Source organism: Gavia stellata, chromosome 3 (assembly GCF_030936135.1).
Source record: "Gavia stellata isolate bGavSte3 chromosome 3, bGavSte3.hap2, whole genome shotgun sequence".
Taxonomy (NCBI): domain Eukaryota; kingdom Metazoa; phylum Chordata; class Aves; order Gaviiformes; family Gaviidae; genus Gavia; species Gavia stellata.
Genome location: NC_082596.1, coordinates 48,568,946 through 48,592,252, shown reverse-complemented (window position 1 = coordinate 48,592,252; position 23,307 = coordinate 48,568,946). Strand labels below are relative to the sequence as shown.

Genomic DNA, 23,307 nt, shown 5'->3' with positions numbered 1-23,307 from the left:
ATAATGGAAGTAGTGACTGTCATGCCCTCAGAGACCTTCCAAAGCACCAAAGACCTTCCCTGACAGCAGTTTCTTACTTGTGACTGCTAGCAGCTCCCAGATTGCAGTCTTGACCCAAGACACACACCTCTTCTATAGCAGCATTGGCAGGGTCACTAGTGTGGTGCACATTGCCAAGGATGAGAGCATAGATTTGAAAAACACAGGGATGCTGTTTGAAGAAAGAAGGTGGCTGACCTTACTCAGCCCTGCGATTAGCAATTTCACTCAGCTGCATGACTTCAATAAATGCAAGCTCAACTTGCAGCTAGCAGTCTGGAGATCTTAGCAGTCCTGCACTGTGGAGATCCTCATGAGAGACTTTGGGAACAAGACCTACTACAGTAACATGCATGAAAGTCTGACTTTGAAGGCCATATTTGCACCCAAGCCAGGCAAAAGGTCCACCGTCTTGGTGATGGTGAGCCAACCCCATGTGCTGGCTTTCAGTGCACACATAATAGAAGTGAGATTGACATACGATGGAAACACTAAATACCTCTTGCATATGGTTCTGGAGCAGCAGTGTTACTCTGATTTTGCAGACGCTGATGTCTGCAATGGCGTATGTGACAGAGATGTCTACTGCCACTGTGGACTTCCTGGACAACCCAATCAGTTGTATTGATGTGGCTCCCCTGACTGCACTTGTTGCACTGTCCTGTCCACCTACAACGTACATCAGAATTGTACAAAAATGTAACAGCCTGTGACAAAGGCCTCATTCAGGAAGCAGCACTGAGAAACAATTTCAGTTATACAATCAGTCATAACATGTATGACTTGCATTTTCTTGCTGTAAAACATAGACAACAAGACAATCTACAGAACAAATATAACTTTACAGATCTGGGATGTCCTCTTCTGGTATATTATAAAAATCCTTGTATCCCAGTTTCTGAGTTATGAGAAAACAATAGATTTCAGGAGCATGTCCCTGCTGGATTTTTTCTGTTTGAAATAAATGGAATGCATAACTATGATTATCTTTTGACGGTGCATGATGCCAGCTGCACCTCTCAACCTCAAAACTGGACTTCTTCGGTAGAGGAACAGGAGTCTGCAGATCCAAATACTGCATGGACCAGAAGAAACTACATGAGCTGTAAGGATAGGAATGGACCGGAATTAAAGTGGCCCTCAGTTAAGTAACAGGTTTTTGACGGAGATAAAAATAAGATCATTTTCCCTTCCTATAATGGTCGAGATATCTTTGAAGCCATTGTAGACGACACATTTTACCGTTACTGTGATTTATCTGTAACCTGGTCTGTATATGTCTGTTTTAGAGTGGTTTCGAGGACTCCCGAGAAAGGTAAACACATATACACAGACTACAAGGAAAAATAATTAAAAAAACCCCAAGTGATTTATTAACTACAGGCATGCATTACACTAAGGGTATCTTGCAAAGCAATTGTCTTACCGACCCGAGGACCATGAGGAAGATGGACTGTCCATATATTCTTCTGTCGTCTTGCGCCGCGTGCTCAGCCCAGCAGTCGGTAGGTGCCAGCTTTACGTGGGCATCCCCACGGAGGCAACGGTGACCTCGCCGTACACCGGCCCACTCACTGCTCTTCGGGAAATCACAGTATTTATACATTTGCAGAGGAACAGGTTTCGACACACGTGACCAACGGGTGCCGAAACACGCCTCAGTTGCCAACTCTCAACATAGGGAGCCTATGACGCATGTGCCCACTGGTCAGGCGCACTGCACGCGCCATAACCATCCCGTCTGTTGGTTCGTAGGCTTTGTACACGCGGCATATTGCCATAATCCAGCAGTCATGTATCAACCATGCTCAAGCCAACAGCAAGTTGTTATAAGGCAAGCAAAATTATGAACTGTGCTTTGTATTCTTTCACCACTGCACGTCCTCCCTGTCATCCCCCTGTATTGCTCAGCCTCTTTATCCCTACGGTCAGCATTTCAAACACTAGACAATAAACCACCTGTTTTCTTGTGCTGATTGCGGTTTTCTCAGCTATCTACTTCTCACCCAATGTTGCAGTTTCCTCAGCTATCTACCTCTCACCCAGTGTCCATCCACGGACCAAAACTCCATCTTTTAACCCTCCTGTACACAATGTCTACAATGCTTTTCCCAGGAACTACCTACATTTTCGGGCATCACTGACAGTCTTTCTGATTTTACTTTAGATTTTTACAAGATGCTCCCTCCCTATCTGATTTATCACTGAGATGTATAAACTGAGATGTAGAAGTCAAAGTATTTTGAGTGGAATTTTTTAAAGTCTCTGGGGAATCTAACTAGAGAAGTTCCCTTTTATTTAGGAGTTTCCTATTGCTCTTGCATGAGACATACTCAGCCTGTTCCTTCTGAGCACTTTCTACGTTCCCTCTTCAACTCCTTTCTCAGCACTCGTGTCAGACAGCAGAACTCTGAAAGCAACTTGAGCTCGCTTTCTCTACCATTCAGCCACCTATTCACTTCTATTACCTCCAGGTGGCATTATTCTCCAACATTCTTAAGCAGCTTTAATTTTAAGTACTTTGGAGATGTGACAGTTCATACAAGCAGAACACCACTAGATACTGCCCTAAGTCACACATACTAATAAATGTATACAAGTTCTGCAAGCAAACTACACATATATGGAATACTAGTCGACCTACTTCCATTTGCACATGACAATTAAACAAGGAAGATTATTTTTGCTGCTTTATAGGAGAGAGTTAGAAACACAGAATAGGCTGGCTGAATTACTATTTACAGCTATTATTCCACTGTCTGTAAACAGATTAGCTGCCATACTATAATTTCTTCAAACACACAATGGATTCAAATATTTGAATTTGCTCTCAAGCTTCAGTGATTTAAAGTGCAAAAGTCAGCTGCATGGATTTATGTTCTCTTCATTCTCAAACTATGCCTTCATAAATGGTGCATGGTTTCTATATCACCTTCACAGCTTACTGAGACACTATAAAACCTTATTACTCCATATTTGCATTGCAGAAAATAGTAATTTGCCAGTGCAGAATTTCACCAGTTTTTGGCAAAGAAGCCTAGAACCACCTGAATTCCCATGGCACAAGATAGAGTAGTGCATGCCCTTAAGCATGAAAGCAATGGCAGAATTCATCTCATTTCAAGAGGTGAATTCAAGCTTGTTGGTGACACAGCACAAATAAAAAGCCTAGTCGTCATTTTTTTTTTTTTTTGAAGTCTACTTATGTATGGAATTATTTCTGTGTTTTATGCAATACAAGACTAAAAAAACCCAGCTTGGCAAGTTTCATTATTTTATGTTACAGAAGTAGTAAAAAATGAAAATTCATTAGATTCCTGAAAACAAACTGGATCTAGTAATTTTTGAGGACTTTTTCTAGCTATCTCTTAAGTAAGATGTGATATTTTGATCTACTCTGAACCCTAAGATTGCTGTGACACAAGCATTAGAAGGCTCTTGCACCGTACAGCAAGTTCATGGGATTCTTCGAGTATTGTTCTGCAAGTAGCAGAGTTTTAGCCTTTGCAGAGGTACTTTCTTACTCAATAGCAAGACCATGTAATTTTCATTTCAATACAACTGTTTTTCATCATCTCTGGGGGTCCACACATGGGCACACAGTTTTCCACATGAGAATTCATTAAGGAGCCAGGCTTAGCTCTATCTCCATGCTAGCTCCTCACCTAAGCAATCACATGGTAAACTTCTGTTCTGACTCACCAATGACTATATTATTTTGAACAGCTCCATGCTTTTTACACAGCATGATGTGCATCATCAGCAACCCACCATGAAGGGACCAGTGTCAATTTGGAAATGTAGTATTTTAATGGTTACAAAATAGAGTAATTCCTTGGACACAGCATGACAGCAGTATTCTGTAACAGTACGCCAACCTTTAGCAGTTAGAATCACAGATACTGTTTTTAGTAAGTTTTCTTAGAATATGACAAGTTAAAAACTTCAGTATTTTTGTAGTCACCACGTAACAAGAGAGAATAAAGGGGAAATTTCACTTAAGTGTGAAGAGAAAGCAAAAGTTTGGTTTGTTTGGGGTGGATTTTTTTAACTACATCCTATTGTGCCTACAGCAAAACCAATGTCTGGCTTATTTACAGGGTTGACAGCCTATCCTGCTGAGCTTTGCATTTTCAAGAACTCTTTGGGAACACTCGGTACACATACAAAAAAATTCATGTCTAGATACACAAACACAGAAAAGCATCTCAAAACTGCTTTTTGAAGAGGCTGCTGATTTTACTCATGCTGAATAGAACACTAGCTCTTTTAGATTCTTTCCACATCATTAGCTCACCGTAACTCTATAAACATTCTCAGAAACATGAAGAAGGATCAGTCTCGACACAGTATTTCCTTCAAGCCAAGCCAGTGTGTCTTATCACTGTTTTTTTTACCTAGATTAGCACTAATAGAAGTGCCAAGTGTTTGTTTACTTAATCCAAAAGTTAGGATCACTGACAAGTACTACACCACTCACCAGGATAGCACAGCCTGGTAGTTTTGTACTGTTAGTCAAGCCTGCTCTTCACAAGAGTACAACTGCCAAATCACAGGAGATACTATTTCTTACCAGTTTCTTCTGACAGGCAGAAAAAAGTGGTTGAACTTCTGACCTGTATCTCACAAAACCCTTGTGGAAACATCCTCTATCAGAATAATGTGACTTGTGCCACTCAAGTATTTGAAGAAGTCTTAAAAATACACCAACCGTGACTTAGAACATTGTGGCCTACAGCTGGATAGCTGAATGGCATCAATAAGACTTCTCTTTCCCTAAAAGAGTGCCAAGATGGAAAGAGGACTGATGACATCGCGTAAGGCTACCATACCAGGAACCATTTAGAAAAAGTAGTGTTCCTATCTGTCCAACAGCAGAAAAAACCCTCACCCCCAGAAGCATTTTTTCTTAGATAATACTCAAGTATCCTGTTGAGAAATCAACATGATCCACAGTCATATTAAGTATGACTACAAAAGGTCATGTGCTGTGAATGGGTTCTAAGACCCTTCAGGAAGTTTTAAGACCTGGAGACAGTCATACAGTTGTCCTGCAAACAAGTAAAATCAGAAACCTTGTCTAAAAAGGAAAATATGCACCTGAAGGCAGATGTACTGTTTCATAAGCTGGTGTTGTCCTATGAAGGAATTTCCTTCAGCCAGAAGATAGAGCAGAAAGTCAGAAGCCTTAGGTTTCTTTAAGTGCTTTATTTTCCTTGTACTCAGCTAACCCATCATAAACTGTAACTCCTAACTCCTAGCTGGTTTTGCTGCACTTGATTGCTTCACAGAGCCTTCCCTACATTCAGCAGCTACCACCAAAATTAAAAATCCCCAGCATATAGCAAGTAATTGAGATTTCCCAGACAGCTGAATTCTGGGGGTTGTACCTGGGAACACTGGCTAAGAATTCAAAAAGCAAAATACAACAGCCACTACAAGTTTCAATGTACGCCAGCACTACACACGACAACAGGACAGGAAATTCACCTGAGCAAAGAGGGCCAGAATGAAGACAGTACAGAGAATATATATACACACACACAGTATCAGCACCTGTAGATTGATACAGCTGTATTAAAAGGAAGAAAAAAAAATGGGCCACAAGTCCATACAGTGAATATGGTGTATGTTTTATTCTATTTACAGTAGTTTTGTTATAAATATAATACATTTCTTGAAAATCTTGAGTAGATTTTTTTAAAACAGATCAATTGTTATAGTTACATCATAAAGCAAATGACAATTTAAATGACAATCGCATGGTTGTGAAATAGTGCATTCTCTGTTGAGATGAATGAGAAAATACTCAAACTGGTTGAAGAAATTATTTTTTAAATACCTTAGGTGGGACTTGTATGTAAACCCTGAAAGGTCACCAATTTCCATAAACATGAAAACTCAAGACAAAATTTTTAACTAAAGAACTGAGAAACAGAAACGTATTTCAGACACCTTATTAAACTTCACAGTAAGGTTGGGATTTATCATGACTAATGGCTTCAGACAGGAAAAAGCCAATGAGGGTTTCTTCCTGAACCATATCCTAATACAGCCACAAATATTAAACACACCATGCTGGAAGTTGTAATAGCAGTCAAGCTGCATTTTTGACAGGGCATAGGACATACAAGTATGTTCAGATTTGGAGTTAAAGAGTATTTTGTGTTATGAATATCTTAATTACCAGTGAAGAAGTACATTATAAAAGGATAAACGTATTTTCAGTCCAACGTGCGTTGCATTTAGAAACAGATTGACAAGTAGTCTGAATATTTTGCTATTTTCTTTCCTACACAATCTTTAGTAACAAGTTAGATGTTTGAGGTGCTATTTCCAAAAACTGCAGCAAAATGTCAACCAGCAATATAAGAAAAAAAAATTCCCATTTATTTTGTCTTTTAGCATGATTTTTTTTTTTTCAGGAAGTGGTCAGATATTATTGATAATAATCAGTGCAGGCATGGAGTTCTGCTGACTCGTTTCAAACAAAGTAACTTGGTCCGCTAGCTTTGCAAATACTCTGGGGGTTCCAAGATTATAGACACCTGTATGAACGAAGCAAGCTTTCAGCTGCAAGCTATAGACCTCCTGGCTTTTAAGTTGAAGCTTATACTGTGTTTGCCCAAGCCATGTAAAAGATCCGTGGATTTCTAGTGCTTCTGGGCTGAAAAAGAAGGTAACAAAGTTATTTCTCTGTATTCGAAGCATACATACCAGTTTACATGATTCCCTCAACCTCAAGGTTTCCCAAGATTTCACAATGTACTGTGTGTCCGTCACTGACCCCTTACAAAGAGATGCTTGTTTATGCTTTCTGATAACATCTTTTTAAAAGCCAGGAATTGGAAACTTAAGTTACTATTCTGGCAGTCTTTGGATGTGATAGAGCCCACCGTCAGTCATCTTTGATGACTTGGAAGTTGCTGAGTCTTTTTTACTGCCTGTCTACAATAATTTCCCTTAAGTCACTGCCTTCCCCAAATGCACTGTGCTTTTTTTCACACACACCCCCCCCCCCCTTATCTTTAAGAGATTAACTTTTTTCTAGCAAGACAAAGCTAGACTTTGAAAGAACAACAGTTGCAATCGTAGGTAGACAGAACTGCACTTAACGTATTATCAAGATGCTAATTGCAGCTTCAGAAAAAACATCATGTCTGCATGTCCTCTTTCCTACTATGTTTACATCCACAAACACATACACACCCATCTACACAAATGTACACACACTCTGAGACAGAGTATCTAAGGTACCCTTGGGTATCTTTACAGATCCCTACTTCCATCCATCAGCTCAATGTAACTCCAGGTCCTTACTTCTTGACGAATAGTTTTTATAGTGTTCTTTGACTCACACTTAACACACTCCTTTGCAGCGGCTCTCCCCCTTGGCTCAGATGAATCAGTACAAATCTTTAAAACAATTATTTGGTTCCCTATATACTGTACACTACATGCAGAGCATTAATTGCACATATATGTATAATGATGAATTCCAGTGTGTTCCCAGCTTTTTATGTAACCGACACATAACACTAATGATAGTTGTAGTAACAAGATGCAAACTGAGGTTTTTTGCATTCCTACATAAGGCATTCTTGGGCCTGCCCCATGAACTAGAGTTAAATCAGAGTGCATGTCACACAGAAATAGTCGACAGATATACACTTCTTTATAGACATTGCATTAATATGTAGTTTTGGGGATGGGAGGTGTGTTTGGTTTTTTGTTTATTTTTGGGAAGTTTCAATGCACATGACTACACTATCCTTTCAAATACATGTCTTACAACACTGTTACAAAACATGACCATCTTGTGAAAATACACCAGATCAGTGAATAGCTTCCTAATCTTAACTGATAAATAAAACAGACTTAAGGCTTCTGTCCTCTATTTCTGAACCTGTGTATTAGGCTCTGGGCTTTTAATTTCTTACTTGTCTGGACAGACTGTTAGCAAGAAGCAAATGTTCCCCATGACTAAGCCTACCTCAATGTCTTCACAATCTGCCTTCCCCCTTGCAAAGAATATTCAGTCAGGGATCCCACAAAGCCTATTTTGTGGTAAGCAGACCAAGTAGCATTATGTCTACCTGGGGGGGAGGGTTGAGGGTGGGGGGCGGGTAGGACAAGGGAGAGGTGGTGTTACCCGAATTATAAATGAGTCAAATTGCCTTGTTTTAACAGAAGTGGAAGAATTAACAACGGTGTATTATGGTACTGAATTCTCTCTCCCACAGAATCCTTAGTAAAACTTTTAGGAACAATTCACAAAATGTTTCCTCGGTGCTAATATTTTTGCACATAATAGTACAGTTCTACGCAAAAAGACAGTCATAAGAATCAGCTGATAAACCTAGGGAAAGTCTTAAAAATACCTAAGGTTCTATGACATTTATATTAAGCCAAATCACAGGAGGAAGTACTTGTTTATACTTCCAAAGTTGTTTTCTACAGATTACTTGATATTTTAAAAATGAAAACCCAACAACATATGTTTAATAAAGTAAGGTCACTGAAGCTCATATTTCACTAGTTCAAAAGCATTTCCACTTTCCTAGAAAAAAATCTGCAGAGTTTAACTATTCAAGAGTCACCATTCAAGGTCCTGTCTTAACAATAAAATCGAGCACTGACTGAAGACTCACATTTGACTGTATGAAGCCTGAATCACCTTCCATTCTTCCACAGAAGCCACTGTTAAAAAATCTTCTTCTAGATATTCAATACAGTTAAAACATTACAAGACTCCCCAAACCAGGAAACATTCTCAGAAAATATTGTTTTATTAACGTTCACACATTACCTTGTTGTTTTATGCCGCAAATCAATCATTACATCTACAACAGCCTGGGAACAATTGGAAAGTAGGAGAGTGACAGGTACCAGACAGAGGCTGCAAAGAGAAATAGTTCCATAGTAAAAGAAAAAAGTCTTACTCTGTATAGTCTTACTTATACTCTTTAATAGTTAAAATAAATTTCATGTAACATAAAATTAACATGCAGTTGTCTATTATGCAACAGTCAGACAATGTACATAATATAATCACTTACATTGACTAGAGTTTCCTATAATAAAAGACATGGAGGCAAATGGCATTGGCTCAATTGAACCAAATGAAGTTACCACCTTCCTTCGTCCAGCTGAGAAAGACTAGCAAAAGCATAAATAATACCTTAGTTTACAGGAAATCTACTGCTATGACGAGACATTTCAGAATAGGATAACACGGTCCACTATGCTACTCTCTGAACCACTGTTTAACACGTTTTTGTCTAGATACTTTTCTTCTGCACTGTCCCCTGTACAGGAAATACTGGCATCAGGCCTAAAGTTTTAGCCAGAACAGTGCCCATACACATTTGGTGTTAATTTAAGCCTTTACCCTGAATAAAACTAATACAGTTAGTTGATACTCTGCTTGTACACAATCAGTATGATTGTTTTTATAAATAATGCTACAGGAAGAAAGACCCCAAGATATTCACAGGCAGGTACACAAACTACTGCACTGAAACAGCTCTATGTATGCAACAAGTAATTTTTGCCACTGGAATTCCTTGCCACTGCTTATCAGTTTAAGTATCATGAACTTGACTAACAGGAAAAGAACAACTAGCAACTATAACAAATAAGATATGAACTTGTTACTGGAATAATGCATGATTTGTAACTGTCATTAAAATATGCCACCTTATAAAACATTTAAAGGTTAGATTTTATAAAGAAAGAAATCCCTTTCTTTTGGCAACTTGCTTATATCAACAACCTTCAGAAAAAAGTATAACACAGTAGAGTTCTCAGTTAAACAACTCAAACCTAAATAGGTATTCTTTATGTTTCAAGTACAATCCATTTCATAACTGGAAATTAGTCCAGAGGGCTTTCTTCAGATCATTTTAAAGACTCATGGATTTTACAGGCTCAACTAATTCACTCTAGTAGTCTGCTTTTTGACAGAGATTAATTCTGATATTCTTCCAGCAGACAAGCCCCAGTGATCTGAACTGTTACCACCTTTCCTTCCGACATAAATCAGAACCATGTGCAGCTAATCTTGGCAAGTCAGATGCTGTAGACATAGCAGTTCTTTGGACTTAAAGGGTACCACTTACTTTCTGTTTAGCTCCTCATAGTAGTTACACTGTTTACTCTGACACCAAAAGTAAACACAAAGGCAGCAGAGTATTTATTTTACTTTCAGTAAGTTTGATAACATTACTAGTTAACACTAAAACTGTGAACTGTGGTACTACAGCCCGTTTCTCTACACAAAACTTCCATTTTACCTATACAATTCTGAAGCAGCAAGTTTAAGAGTTGAGCAAGATTTCACCCTTGCATACCAGACTTACCTTTCGTATCATAACCCACATAGCTTCTCTCAACAGGATTTTTTTCAAATCAACAATATTTCGAAAGTTTCTTTAGAAAAAGTTGCACGAACCTTTTTTGATGAAAAGAATGATTGAAAGACTCTGGATAATGAAGACTTGTCTTGATAAGATTAGAAAGCTGCTCTGGTGTTGGTCTTGCAGGTACTGGTGTGTTTTCTGGTCGAAAAAACTTGAGGAGAACCATTTCTGGTAATTCCTGAAAAACAAATTCAGAATGACATTTGAAATATTAACATAAGGTACTATGCAACACAACACAAGAAATCCAGTCACAGAAGCTACAATTTTCCTTTATGAACTAGAACTCCAGGGAAATAAGTCTACAGCATCATGAAGCTTAGAGGTTTTTTCCAGTGTTTTGTATTTAAGCATGCTAGAGGAGGAACTGATATGATTTATCTGTTACTGTCTTTTGAAACAGATTTCACAGTTGCTTATGAAAACACGACCTGTGCAAGATTCACAAAAGCATGCTATTGTTGCAGTGGTTTGTTAGTGTTTGTTTTTGTTTTGTTTCTAAGAAAAAGGGACAGCATTTACACAGTTTCCTATCCAGCAGCTGTACCTAAAAACAATTAAATCCATCAGCTGCCCTGGGAAGTTCACAATAGGAAAGCCAATAGCCAAGTTTCCCAAAACAGATCCAAAATAAAGCAAACAGACATTTATAGGAAGACGCTAACAATGACAGAAGGATTTAATAATGCAGAGTATCCTAAAAATTGTATAGCAAGCTCTTGCAGATATGAAAGTTACCTTTGTCCCCAGCTGAAAGCCCAAGTCAAGCACTGACACACTACTTGGGATTCATCCTAACCCTGTGGGCAGAATCAATCTCTGAAGCAGAATAAATCAGATGATACAGAAAGATGCAACACCAAATGAGGCAATCAGGCTGCATTTGGTCCAGCATTACAGCACTACTGTAAGTCTGTCCAACATCATCGAATCTGTTTTGCAAACAGGATTTATTTGGGATGGGGCTGCCTTTCATTATTCCTTTATTAAACTGTTCTGCAAAAAGCCCACCTTTAGAAGAAAAAAAAAAGAATTTGCAGCAGTGTGAGTAACTACTAAAAGCAAGTGAAAGAAGATTTTAAAAAGCCACCAGTAAGTCAGTACAGAGTAACAAAGTAATACTTTTTGTTTAAGGGTGATGGATTGTACCTTCTAAATTGAGAAGAAATACTATAAGCAACAAAACCCAAATCAAAATAACAGACACACTGGGCATTCTGCAATATGTATGAACATCTCAGTCACTGTTTGCCTGTGCTGGTAATACCAGGAAGACATCAAATGTTTTATCAAGCTTGCAATTCTTTCCTCTTGAAAGGAAGAGTAGGGTTTTTTTTAAAGTAATTGGAGAAGAAAAAAAAGATTTCACAGTAACAATGAAATATTTTAAGCAATGAGTTAATTTAGTATTTCTGCTCTACCCTATGGGAATCTAACTTGATGAAAATTGACAGCATGAAACATGCTGGCCTCCAGAGATGAGATTACAGGTTTTCATTTAAATTATCTTCCCCCTCAAATTACAGTCCAACCAATTATTCAATACCCTCTTCAACCATGTATTGATATCCTACACGCTGTAGTTAGCCCTAGAGTCAATTACCTGTTCCAAGTCCTCCCAATCAGAATTCCTGAGTATTTTTTTAAAACCCTACAAAAGACAAATATGAAGGTTTATCTCTACAAACAGACAAGAACATCATGAAATGCAGCAGGAACATTTAGTGGTGTCAGTGCAGAGTGCCGTTAATACTTCAAACCTTTAGTTCTAATATTACACCTCTACTGAAGGACTGGAAAGCAGTAAGATTAACCATTTACCATCACAGAGCTAAACCTTAATTCCAGCCAGCCTCTGGGTGTCAGATTCAGAAAAGATGTCTGTGTCTCCAAGTTCAGCTGCTCAAAGTCTAGGTTTTTTTGTAATTGTGTACCTAGAACAAAAGCTAAGACATGACATTAGTACACTATTCTCTTCAGACAGAGAGAGATGCTTCAGGAGAGAATTAAGCACTTCCGAATGGTAAGCAAGAAGACGTGCATACAGATCAGGGAGCTACCTAGAGACAGCTAATAAGAAATGCTAAGTTTAAGGATGAATTAAACTCCTGCCCTACTCTGGAACTTGGGAAATTGGATCATGGCTACAAAAAAAAGATGCCCACACCTACTGGGGCACCTGCACGCTCCCTTCAAGAATATACACCAAGCAGATAACAGCCTCAAGACTTTTGGGTATTTACACTTAGAAACAAAGTAAAACAAAACCAAGCATTAAACAGGTGGTATTTTGTTGCTGAACTCCTAGAATACCAGCCCAAATGGAGTACTGCCTTTTTAAAGGCAAAAACAAAAGTTCTGACACCTCAAGTCTGCTTGTTGACCCATTATGGCTCCTTGCAAAGCCTCCAGTAGTGCCACAGGCTCGAGTAGACAGCAAGCACCATATATTGCACATAAAAATGCCGCAACAATGCTTAAGGTAATCCCTTCAAAAAAATGGTTAAGGTGTAATTTGAAGGTCTCATCCATACATACTGGTAGAAGTACAGATAAGCTTGACTGGAAGACACTTCATCGTAAGAGAAGTGTGGAAGAACTGTACAGGGCAGGAGGGGGAAAGTGTTTTGTTATTGCTTTAAATTTTACAGCCGCGTTTTTAAGCTTTTTGGGTTTTGACTAGAAACATGCAACAGGCAGTAGCACCAGAATCACACTGCTCCCACAGTTACCTTCCAAGAGCTACAAACTGTGCAACTGGTGCTAGGAAAATTGTTTCTATTTTTAGAAAGCTTTTTGGTGCCCAAGTCATCTACGAAGGCTCATTTCAAACAAATACACTTAAAACTAGATGCAAGCTAGCTACTCCAAGTGGAAAAATCTCAACATCTTCACTTACTCCACAGTTACAAAAATGCCAGGACCTTTAGAATCTGATGCTTTGCTACTTTGAAACAAAGATACATGATTCCTATTTATACTTCTGAAATTGCATATTAGTCATTCACACTGGTTTTAGGTATCTCCTGCAACTGTACTAAGCTAAAAGTTGGAAAAGTCAAAATTTACACCATTCAAAGCATCTTTTGCATTATCTGATAGATGTAATAGACAGGTCTGCCCATAATACATTCCTTAATCTCTCAGAAGGCACTTTCAAATTGAAAAGTTCTTCCTTTCCATTAGATGGATAGAAGTGATGGCATCTTCATATGCAGTCATTTTAAAGGATTCTTCTACGTAACATTAGACAACTTAAAGTTTTCAATTTCAAAAACAATCTTCAATAGCTGGGTCAATGTGCTGGAAAGAGTTAAACACCACAATTTGATGTCCAAGTTACATGGAAATTCAGCACATTTGCCCCATAAATCACAATTTACACATAGCCAAAAGGATTATTAACATGCTCAGTCAAGTATTAGGGACCAATATGCACAGCACAGAAGAAAACCTGAACAGGAAACTCTTGAACAGCGCTAAGCATAAGTAAAGGCAGAATATATGAAAGCAACAGAATAAGAGTGAGACAGTGAGATCCTAAGTGATGTCTTTTCTCCTTTTCCCATTTTAGATCAGAGAACTCCCATTTTAAAAACTCAGTTTTAAGTTGGTTTCTTTCACCATGTGACTCATCTATATTCATTCTAAGCTCCTAACTATAGAAATTAGTCCAGAAACAGTATTTTAAGACACCAGTAATAATGCATTTGAAAACACAGCTAGTATCATCAGCTCTGCAGTCCATCAATGGGTAAAGCAGCAGATATAATTTTTCAGCTATTTGGAATACTTCATTCATGACAATAACATAAGCCAGTCCTCCCAAACTGGTACAGTAACCAGTACATTAATTGATACAACAGAGTGAAACACATACACTTCAGCTCTTGATGTCTGTTTACCCTTAAGAATTTTGCTTTCCATACACCAATCTGGTTTAAAGTCTTAAATCCATTCCAACAATCTGTCTTTGATTCAAGTATCCCTTCCCACTTATTTTGTAAAAAAAATTCTGAACCAGCACAAGATGTCACTTCCAGTAATTCACTGTTCAGAAAAATAAAGGTATTTAAACCCTACCCTCTCCTACCTTCCAAAAATTCCTACTTCCAACCAAACTGTTGCTGCCTTACTAAATTGCATCTATATTAAGAAGCAGCGTTACCAAAAATCATCATCTCTGAAGTGAAACACTACCAAAAAGCCTTCATCTATGCTGTACGCATTTTATGGATTTTACTTTGGGCTAGCACTGGTCTAATCCACAGAACTGAATGAGCAGCCCAGAAGCACATCATGTGCAGTCCTGGAGCACATCTGGATTAATTCTGCCTGGAAAGTATCCACTTTGTGTACTACAAGACCACTTCACAATGAAAACAGAGGGCTGTAGATGGGGACAGTATCTTAAAAAGAGTACACCTGACCTCAAACACCCTCATAGACACTTTATCTCACCTAGACTTCAGTCAAAACTAAGTTTACACTCACATGCTAACATGTTTCAAAGTATGGATGCATTATTCCCAACATACCAGCGTGCCCAAGTGACAGGCCCCTAGTAGACTGCTTCTCACCTTCTATCAGTGTGAAGTCCTTGTCAATCAGAAGGGTGGCAAACGCCCCAGCCCCACACTATTACTTCCATCCCACCATATTACACTGTGCTTCTCCTTTGGAATCTTTTGGATTGAATTCACCAGATTAGAAAAATATGAGAGAGCAATAAGAAATAATATTAATCAACAACCTGGCTGTGAATGGATGTTTAAAGTAGTAAAAGGATGAAAACTGAAAATATGTTAAGGTAGAGGGGTCAAGAACAAGAGACAAAATAGCTGTATTTCGGATGCAGTCATAAGTTGACCTTCAGTTAGAACAACCTGATTCCTGAAAGCAAGTTTCAGAAGAGAAACAGAACCCATGGCAGTGTCTTTGTCAAATAGAACAGCTATTCATTACAAATACCCAGCTAATTTTTATTAGGGAGGCTTTTACTGTTTGGACTCAAACAGCTACTGCTAACACATCTGTTCAGACCTATTCACTTTACTAACACCATATGTGATTTATTCTTCACATATTGTTGCTAGTGACTATAACGTATCACTTTGTGGCACCTCCTGTGTTTCTGATTCAAGGAAATAAACTATATTTAGCATTATTTCTCTACCTTCAGCAAAAGGCCATTTTTTCAAAAATACAAGTGAGAGAAAGGATAGGAAGATAAATGTTCTACATATTATTCATAGAGCTTTCTAAATGAATGAAAGAAATGCTTTAACAGAGTCAATATTCTTTAAGTGTTCCTTCAGCATACTATGCGTTATATGATTCCTAACTTCTAGAACAAAGACTTAAGTAGTTCATCACATCACCTGTTAAGTCTACTGTGTCCAGTAACCTAGGCTCAAAAGCAGTGCTATTTAGCTAAAGAAAGACAGACCCCTCTAGTGTAAACAACAAGAACAAAATCTGTATTCAATGACAGAAAACCAGTAAGCTTCAAAATCATAGTTATCATTGTCTTGGTTAGAATGAAAAAAGTTTAGAATTCATAATTCTATTTTGAACAGACATGGGAAGAAAAGAAAGCACATGCATTTGAGCATCCAAGTAAAATTTGTACAGAATTTTACTGTTATTTTCTTTCTTTTTATGCAGGTATTTAAAGAAATTTTACCCAGAAAAAGACTTTAAGGCTCCCCCAAGCTCCACTATCTTGTGTTTTATAGAAACTAGAGGTTTTATCTTGATTTTATAAAATGCTATGGAAAGTTACGCTATGTGATACAGGCATAATCACATCCTGCTGTCTGGTCTACATCCCTGTTGTATGCACTGCATGTTCCACAATAAATCAAGCAGAAGTAACCACCTGTCCTTGCACCACAGTCAGCTGTTTAAGACCTTGGCTTAGACATATGATAAAGATGACTTTATATCAGTGCACCCAACTACCAATCTACCAGCAACTGCTGGAAGAACTTGAGAAACATAACAGTGCCAATGAATACAGATCTACTGCTCTTCTACTTCAGTGCTTTTTACTGCAGGCTTTGTTTCCCTGAACAATTCTAGAGGCTTCTATAAATCCAAACTAAATCCTTAAAAGCTGGCAAAGAATTAGTCTGAGATACACCATAATTGACAAAACAGCAGAAGCCAACCAGTACATAGAATTTAACCAAAATATAAACCAAGCTATCTTGATTTGTTTAACGTAGTTATTTGATTAATTCAGCTAAGATTTGAGTCATTTCTCAGAGGACCAAAAAAAAAAATACAAGGGGTACAGAAAGAAATCTTGTTCGTGTTTTTTCCGTATCTATTTTAAGACTCTTCTTGGTTGAGAATGGCTGTATTGCCAGACAGACACAAAAATTCCGTTGTTGGCTACAACAGCACGAAGCAGAAGTGGTCCAACTCAAGAAGAAAGTCGCTGAAAAGCAGCAGCAAGTAGAACACAGAAAGAAATGCAGGGAGCAGACTCTTGCATCGTAGTTGACGCCCTGTTCAGAATCCACAAATAATTTTTTTTTTTTCAGATCTGAGCAGCCCTTTATCATTTAAGAACTGGTAACCAACATGCATTGGTAAAAAGCACGCATCTCCATCTCCCTCTGCTGTCTAGACCACAGAAAACAACTAACTTATATACTGTCAGCACAAGACATTCAGGAACAGTCTAGAGTTTCCAACCCTGTTTATGACTTAGAGAATAAATACAGATTTACAAGACAAACTATTTCAATGTTACATTATAAGCCTCAAAACTATATACTGAAAACATTAAGTTAGAAGTAATGTTTGGGTTTGGGATTTCCTCCCTCCCAGCTTTTCACTGCTTGTGTAACTTTAATGCAAGAGCAAGATAATTCAAAGACGCAATCCTTAATGTGTTAAGTATATTATTTTCTCTACCTAGCCTCATTTAATCCTATTTTGGGGATTCTTTTAATTCTTAAATGAGGAGTGAACAAAGTAAACTGCTGCAAAGTCTCAAATCACTTAATTTGTTATACCTTACCTCCCATCTCAGAGGAGTTTATCTACTCTCCTCACAGTATAAAGTGCCAATTAAAAAAAAAGTAGTACCTGAGCACATGAAATTTCTCAAGCGTTTGCAGTCCTGAGATTACAGGCTCTTAAAATTGAAGTTAAATGTAGGCTTTGGTTACCACGTAGACATAGAATTTACACATTTATTAAAAACAGCCATTACTCTTATACCAGATTTCAACTGCATCACAACGCAGATGCATTTTTGTTTCCAACCAAGGTACAGAATGCTTCAAAGGAAATATGTTCCTTATGATGAAGAAAGTGAATATAATAATCAATGTAGCATCTATTTGAATGTAGTCGTAATAATAATAATTTATGCAAAACAGATTATAGACAGAGAATGCTAATATAGTAGCATGTATTCCTGAAAACAGATTGAGGGTACATCTGGATCCTCGTTGTTGCTGATGGCAGGATTAATTTCTTTTAGTTTGAAACTGAATTTGATGCAGACAACTAGAGTTCCAGCGCAGTCAACAAGAAATGTAAATTTTTACCCTTAGTATGTTCAGTTGTTTGTTTATTTTAGGATGCAGATGTGATTCATTCCTACTTCTCTTCCCACCCATTTGCTAAAACCAGACCCCAATGAGATTAGAAGTCTGCAGTGTTTCTCATCTAACTTAGAGGTCTACAGTGTGATCTACTGTTCTATATACACTTTAAGATGGGCAAGATAATAACCTGAGTGAGCAGCTGTCATTAGACTAATACAGCCTCAAATTTTTATTTCTCAGCATAGCTTAAGCCCACATGTGCAAAGGCTTTTTTGGGGTGGGGGAGTGTTAAGTGAAAAAAATCGTCTTCTGACATTAGAATTTAAATTTTCCTTATTTTCAGTACCATTGAACACCAGCCAGTTTAGCTCAAACTACATGTCCCTTTCGACCTATTCCCATCTATTTCACAGTGCAAAGAACTAAACGGAAAAATCATCTTAATGGTGTAAAAATACTCAAAGGCTTATGAACCAAAGCCAAGTGCACAGCTTCAGAGTAATTCACTACTTATGTTATAGCATGATATTTATAGAAAGACACATTTGTCCTATATTGTTTTCTTGACAAAGTTAATGTATAGTACTATTTGCCACAACTTTGAGTAAGAGCTCACTAAAAACCACATATGATGTTTGCAACATTGGTAAAAATATAAGAATGGCACCAAAGCAAGAAGGAACAGTGAGGTACTGCTCAGCAGAAGACTAAACAAGTACAAGACTTGTTTCTTCTTTTTAGTTTTGCACATTAGTTTTCTTCACACACATAAATTGCATCTATAGCTTCCATAGTTTTTACTGATTCATGTACCAGGAGACATCCCCCGGTTTCTTACAGATGCTATTTTTTTGAACAATCAAACAGGCTATAAAACTTCAAAGTGAAATAATACGCTATTAATTGATCAATTCCAATGAAGCTTTCAGTGTCTAACTGCTCCAATGTTTCTGCTGTTCTAACATTTTACACTGAAGATCTTCACTTAACAGTTGTGCCTAGTAGTAGAATTTATAAAATTGATTTTGTAACACTCAAAATAAAAAGAATTCTACCATTTTACTATTAACTTTGTTATGAAATAATCATTAAAATTGACTTAATACTATTAATGAGCTCCTAGTTCTACCCTGAAATACCACAGAACAGTTTACTCTAACAACTGCATAGCAGTGTACTTACTTGTATGTTGCTTTTCTCATCTTAAAACTGAGCCTAGCTATTTCAATACAGATGACTAAATCAAAAGTTGAAGTAAGTAAGTCTGAATTATTTAGTAATAACACATATCTGATGTTAGGTTCTACAAAAGCACCCAAAGTGATCCCACTTATTTAGAAGAAAACACATCAAGTCTATTTTGGGAAAGAAGGGATTGTAAAGGAAAGCTTCAACACTAGATTACCTGCTTCTGAGGAAATGAAAAAGCTTCCTTCCCAACTGCATTGAGGGCAACATGATGCTGGCCCTCCAAGATAAGTTGCTTGTTGTCTTCCACAACATACGCCTACAGAATATAATACAAAAGCATTAGCAGACCAGAAACTTTCATAAGCTTCATAATACAGAATTACTGACTTCCCCCTAACTTAAGTGCAAGATGTCATACTGTTCAAAACCTAAAGACTAGCATGACCGGTTTATTTCACATGTGTGCTTTTAATTTTGCAAGCACAGACAACTGCTGAAGTTTAGACTGCCAATTTCCACTAAGTATTTGCATTCTGGGAAATGAGACCCTCTTCACAGCATACAGGGACAACTCTTACAGTTTTATGATAAAAACAAACATTAACAAATCTCTTGGTTTAAGATTTCGGAATTTTCTCTTTTAAGAAAAGAGCTTATAAGAACTGGGTGCATCCAGAGTAATGTAAAAGCACTTAAGCATACTTATTACAGTAACACCTACTAAGACTGTCTTTGCTTCTTGACACCATTCTAGTTCATTTGCCTGATTTCAGAAAAAAATTTCATCCATAAATTTTGTCTGAGTACACTTGAAAGTTCAGGATGCCATATTTCTAACAGTCATATTTCATGGCCAAATTACCACAAAGGCCACAACCATACATACCTTCCACAGTACAACAATGTTCAAATCAACTTCACTGCATCTTTGTATCAATTTGACTGTCTCATCAAATGATTGTTTCACAGCCCTTTGAGATGGGTGAGTACGAGATTGCACATGTGTTCTTCTAAATTCAGACGATAAGCTTTGAAAAACAAAGTCTGCACAAGGACTGGTCGAACTTATTATCTGCATGAAAAAAAATGCAAGAAAGAGTGCTCTCAGAACAGGATGCCAGCTGACACAAGTTACGCTAACAGAGCTCATCACTGTAGTATCTCAGTTCCGTTATCTTGCTTTGCTTCCCTTTGCAAACCTACAGGATGCCACACATCTTGGTTTCCATGCTTGCCCTGTTAGAGATCAGCCCTACGTAATGAGCTGTCTAAGGTAACATAAGGAAACAGAGCTATAGATTATTTACTTAAAATTACAAATACCAAATTTAGAAATAAGTGCTTTGATTATTACCACCAGACAGCCTACTGTGATGTATCAAGTGTAGAGGAGAGAGCTGAAGTGTCCCACTAACTCACATGCAAGTCATTATTGCTCATTAATATTTTCCTCAGGTTAGCTAGAATCATTTATCAAAGTTAAGAACATACATTTTGCTAGCAATAGCAAAGATAATAGATTGGACAGTATATTCCCCATGTATAAATGGCACAGCAAGAAGTACTATGCTGTTTATCATCATTTGTGCTGAGCTTTTCCAACACCAAAAGCTTGATAAGGAAGCAGTTATTTTAAGACTGACAGCAATGATACTTGGAAACAGCAGGATAAGTAAGAAACTTTTGCTTCCTAACCCCTCCCTTTCAAAAATGTTGCAGAGCTGCTAATTGTTGCATTAGCCGAATACTCATACCCAGGGAGACAATCTGCTTTTGCAGTAACTGTCCAGAAGGGAGGGCCCCCTCCCCATCCCTCCCACTAGAGAATATTTTCTTACAAGAAAGCTGAAGTTCATGCAGCTCATCCAACTTTAAAAAAAATGCAAAGAGGGATCATCTACCTCAGATTTTTAGTTCTAACTTCAATGTATATGCCTATAAAATGAAATGGCAGTGAGTAGGTTTTCTTCGGCTTTTAGAAGCTGGATACATACATGGAAAATGTACTCAGCATAAAAAAAGCAATCTAATCTACATTAGTAGTTTTGAAAATCTGGTACCTACATCAATTAGAGGTTTCCAGATTATTTTTAGAATAAACTGTAATTAGAATTTTTAACTTATCTTAGAAAAATATAATTAAGAACAAGCAATAGAACAAGAATCTTACATTCACAGATCTCTACTAGAAAACTAGAAGGCTGGCAAATATTCAAAAGAACTGCTCTGAAGAGTTAAAAAGGAAAGAAAAATGTTAGCAAAAAAGTTAGCATCACAATGTGCTCCCAAAGTAGTTCAGTTGTGGAGTTGGGAACTTAAAACTCCTGACTATTCACTAGCCTATGCTACCTTACCTTCTCTTTGCGAAAATGAGAGTTGACCTAGAAGACCAACAGTTTTTGACGCGCAAAACTCAACTGCCCATCTATGAAAGCACTGTTCCATTTTTTTAATTTAAAAAAAGGCTTTCACTGGGATACTTGCACGTAACAAGGATACCTTGCAAAACACAAAACATGCAGTTGCACCAGTTCACCTACCTGTTCATTTCCAAAGACAATATCTGCAAATGTGTAATTTTCTAAGGAATAGAAAGAGAAGGCATTGTTTCAGCATCATGAGAAGTCACAACTCCAACATACAGCATCCAAATAGCATTTTCTTCAAGAAGTTGCCACATTCAGGAGAGAACCTACCTTCTGAGTTTTTGCATCTTACTGCTTTAAAGCATAACTTCGCCCGCTCTCTGCTAGCAAGTTTAGTATCTGAAAGAAAAAGGTTGCAAGATTTTTCCCCCTCAACATAATCAGAGCCCCTCCTCATTAGCCAAAAGTCAGCCTTCAAACTTCACAAATATGACAGACACTGATGATACTCAAGAAGCACAACTAATCAAATAGAGCAACTGCACAGTAGTAAAGATAATGCATCTTCTGCCGACCCCTTCCATCTACTTCTAGCGCAGGAAGTGAGCCATAATACATAAAGGAGATACAGAGAAAGAAGGAAGGAACAGAAGACAAAAGATTCAGTTTACCTGATTGGTTCACCCTCAGTATTAATACAAGAGCAATACATGTCTAGACTAATTTTTAAGTATATAAAATGTCAACATACAAGTAAAGATAACATTTGTTAGATACAATAACAGCACTTTTTTTTTTGCCTGGAATAGTTAGCCTTTTCAAAAATTAGCAGCTTGTATTAGCTAAGGCAGGATACAGCACTAGCAATTCTGGTATATTTCTATTAACTGAATAGAGCACTTGTCAAATATTCTGTTGATGAGTTAAATTTAACACTGATATAAATAACTAAAAGTAAAGGAACACTGAAACATATTTTTTCGCAAGTTATCAGCCAACACAAACATGGATTTCTCTGCATCACAGAAATAATTTACCCGTAAGTTAAGCCCATTTTAAAAATTAATGAAGTCTGAAAGTTATCTGTCAATATACTTTTCTTGAAATACTAACAAAAGAAGGGCTGTAGTATGTTTGAAAGGAACATAAAGTTTTTAGAAATTAATTATTCTGAAAGCCAAATTCAACTTCTTGTAAGATTCTTTTAACTGTTCTTGTCAGGTAGAAGCTAGACTTGCCATCCTTTTGGTGATAAAGACACACACCTTTGTCTTCAGAGATGTTAACAGATTTTTGAAGCTTCCAGTGCTTGCTATTACTTGAAACTTGTACTATATGAAATTCTTTAACACCAGTCTCACTCTAAGAAAGAAACAAAAATTATGTCAAGTAAGACCAATCACAGTTGTGATGTTCTATATCGCATAGTAAGTGTTTATTGCAAGGTGGCACTGTTAGAATCTTAATTTAACTCATTATTCACACCATCCATAATACAGTACTAAGGAGACACAAGAAGAGATTTAAGACCCTCTGTAACATAAAACAACAGTCCCAGCTCACAGTACGTCCCAATTCCAGTAAACAAAGCCACATGAAGAGGAAACAAAGATCACCCAGAAAAATACCTACAAGCTAGTATTTTAGGTTAAGACGACTATAATAAAACCTAGGCTTCTAACTCCAATGCAGAACACTGTCCACAAGGCCACTTAGTTTCTA

General features: G+C 37.5%; 2 protein-coding genes across 2 annotated transcripts in view; one reads left to right on the top strand and one right to left on the bottom strand.

Annotated features, from left to right (window-relative positions):
• Positions 1-599: 599 nt before the first annotated feature.
• On the top strand, positions 600-1,358 carry CATSPERD (cation channel sperm associated auxiliary subunit delta). Its single transcript, XM_059815624.1, has 3 exons — positions 600-715; positions 960-1,083; positions 1,329-1,358. The coding sequence occupies exons 1-3, from the start codon at positions 600-602 to the stop codon at positions 1,356-1,358; spliced, it is 270 nt and encodes an 89-aa protein (XP_059671607.1).
• A 4,416-nt stretch (positions 1,359-5,774) lies between these two features.
• TRAPPC8 (trafficking protein particle complex subunit 8) overlaps positions 5,775-23,307 on the bottom strand; it is a 58,089-nt gene continuing 40,556 nt past the window's right edge. The window contains 8 exon segments of the mRNA XM_059836048.1: positions 5,775-6,706; positions 8,849-8,938; positions 10,493-10,638; positions 19,434-19,535; positions 20,106-20,291; positions 21,760-21,800; positions 21,898-21,984; positions 22,851-22,947. Coding sequence (XP_059692031.1) covers positions 6,472-6,706; positions 8,849-8,938; positions 10,493-10,638; positions 19,434-19,535; positions 20,106-20,291; positions 21,760-21,800; positions 21,898-21,984; positions 22,851-22,947 — 984 coding nt within the window. The 3' untranslated portion in view covers positions 5,775-6,471.

Excerpts from the sequence above, each read along its gene's own strand:
- CATSPERD (XM_059815624.1), top strand. The coding sequence starts at position 600 with ATGGCGTATGTGACAGAGATGTCTACTGCCACTGTGGACTTCCTGGAC. Across the intron at positions 716-959 it reads CTGTCCTGTCCACCTACAAC|ATTTCAGGAGCATGTCCCTG; the intron begins GTACATCAGAAT and ends AGAAAACAATAG. Across the intron at positions 1,084-1,328 it reads CTCAAAACTGGACTTCTTCG|AGTGGTTTCGAGGACTCCCG; the intron begins GTAGAGGAACAG and ends TGTCTGTTTTAG.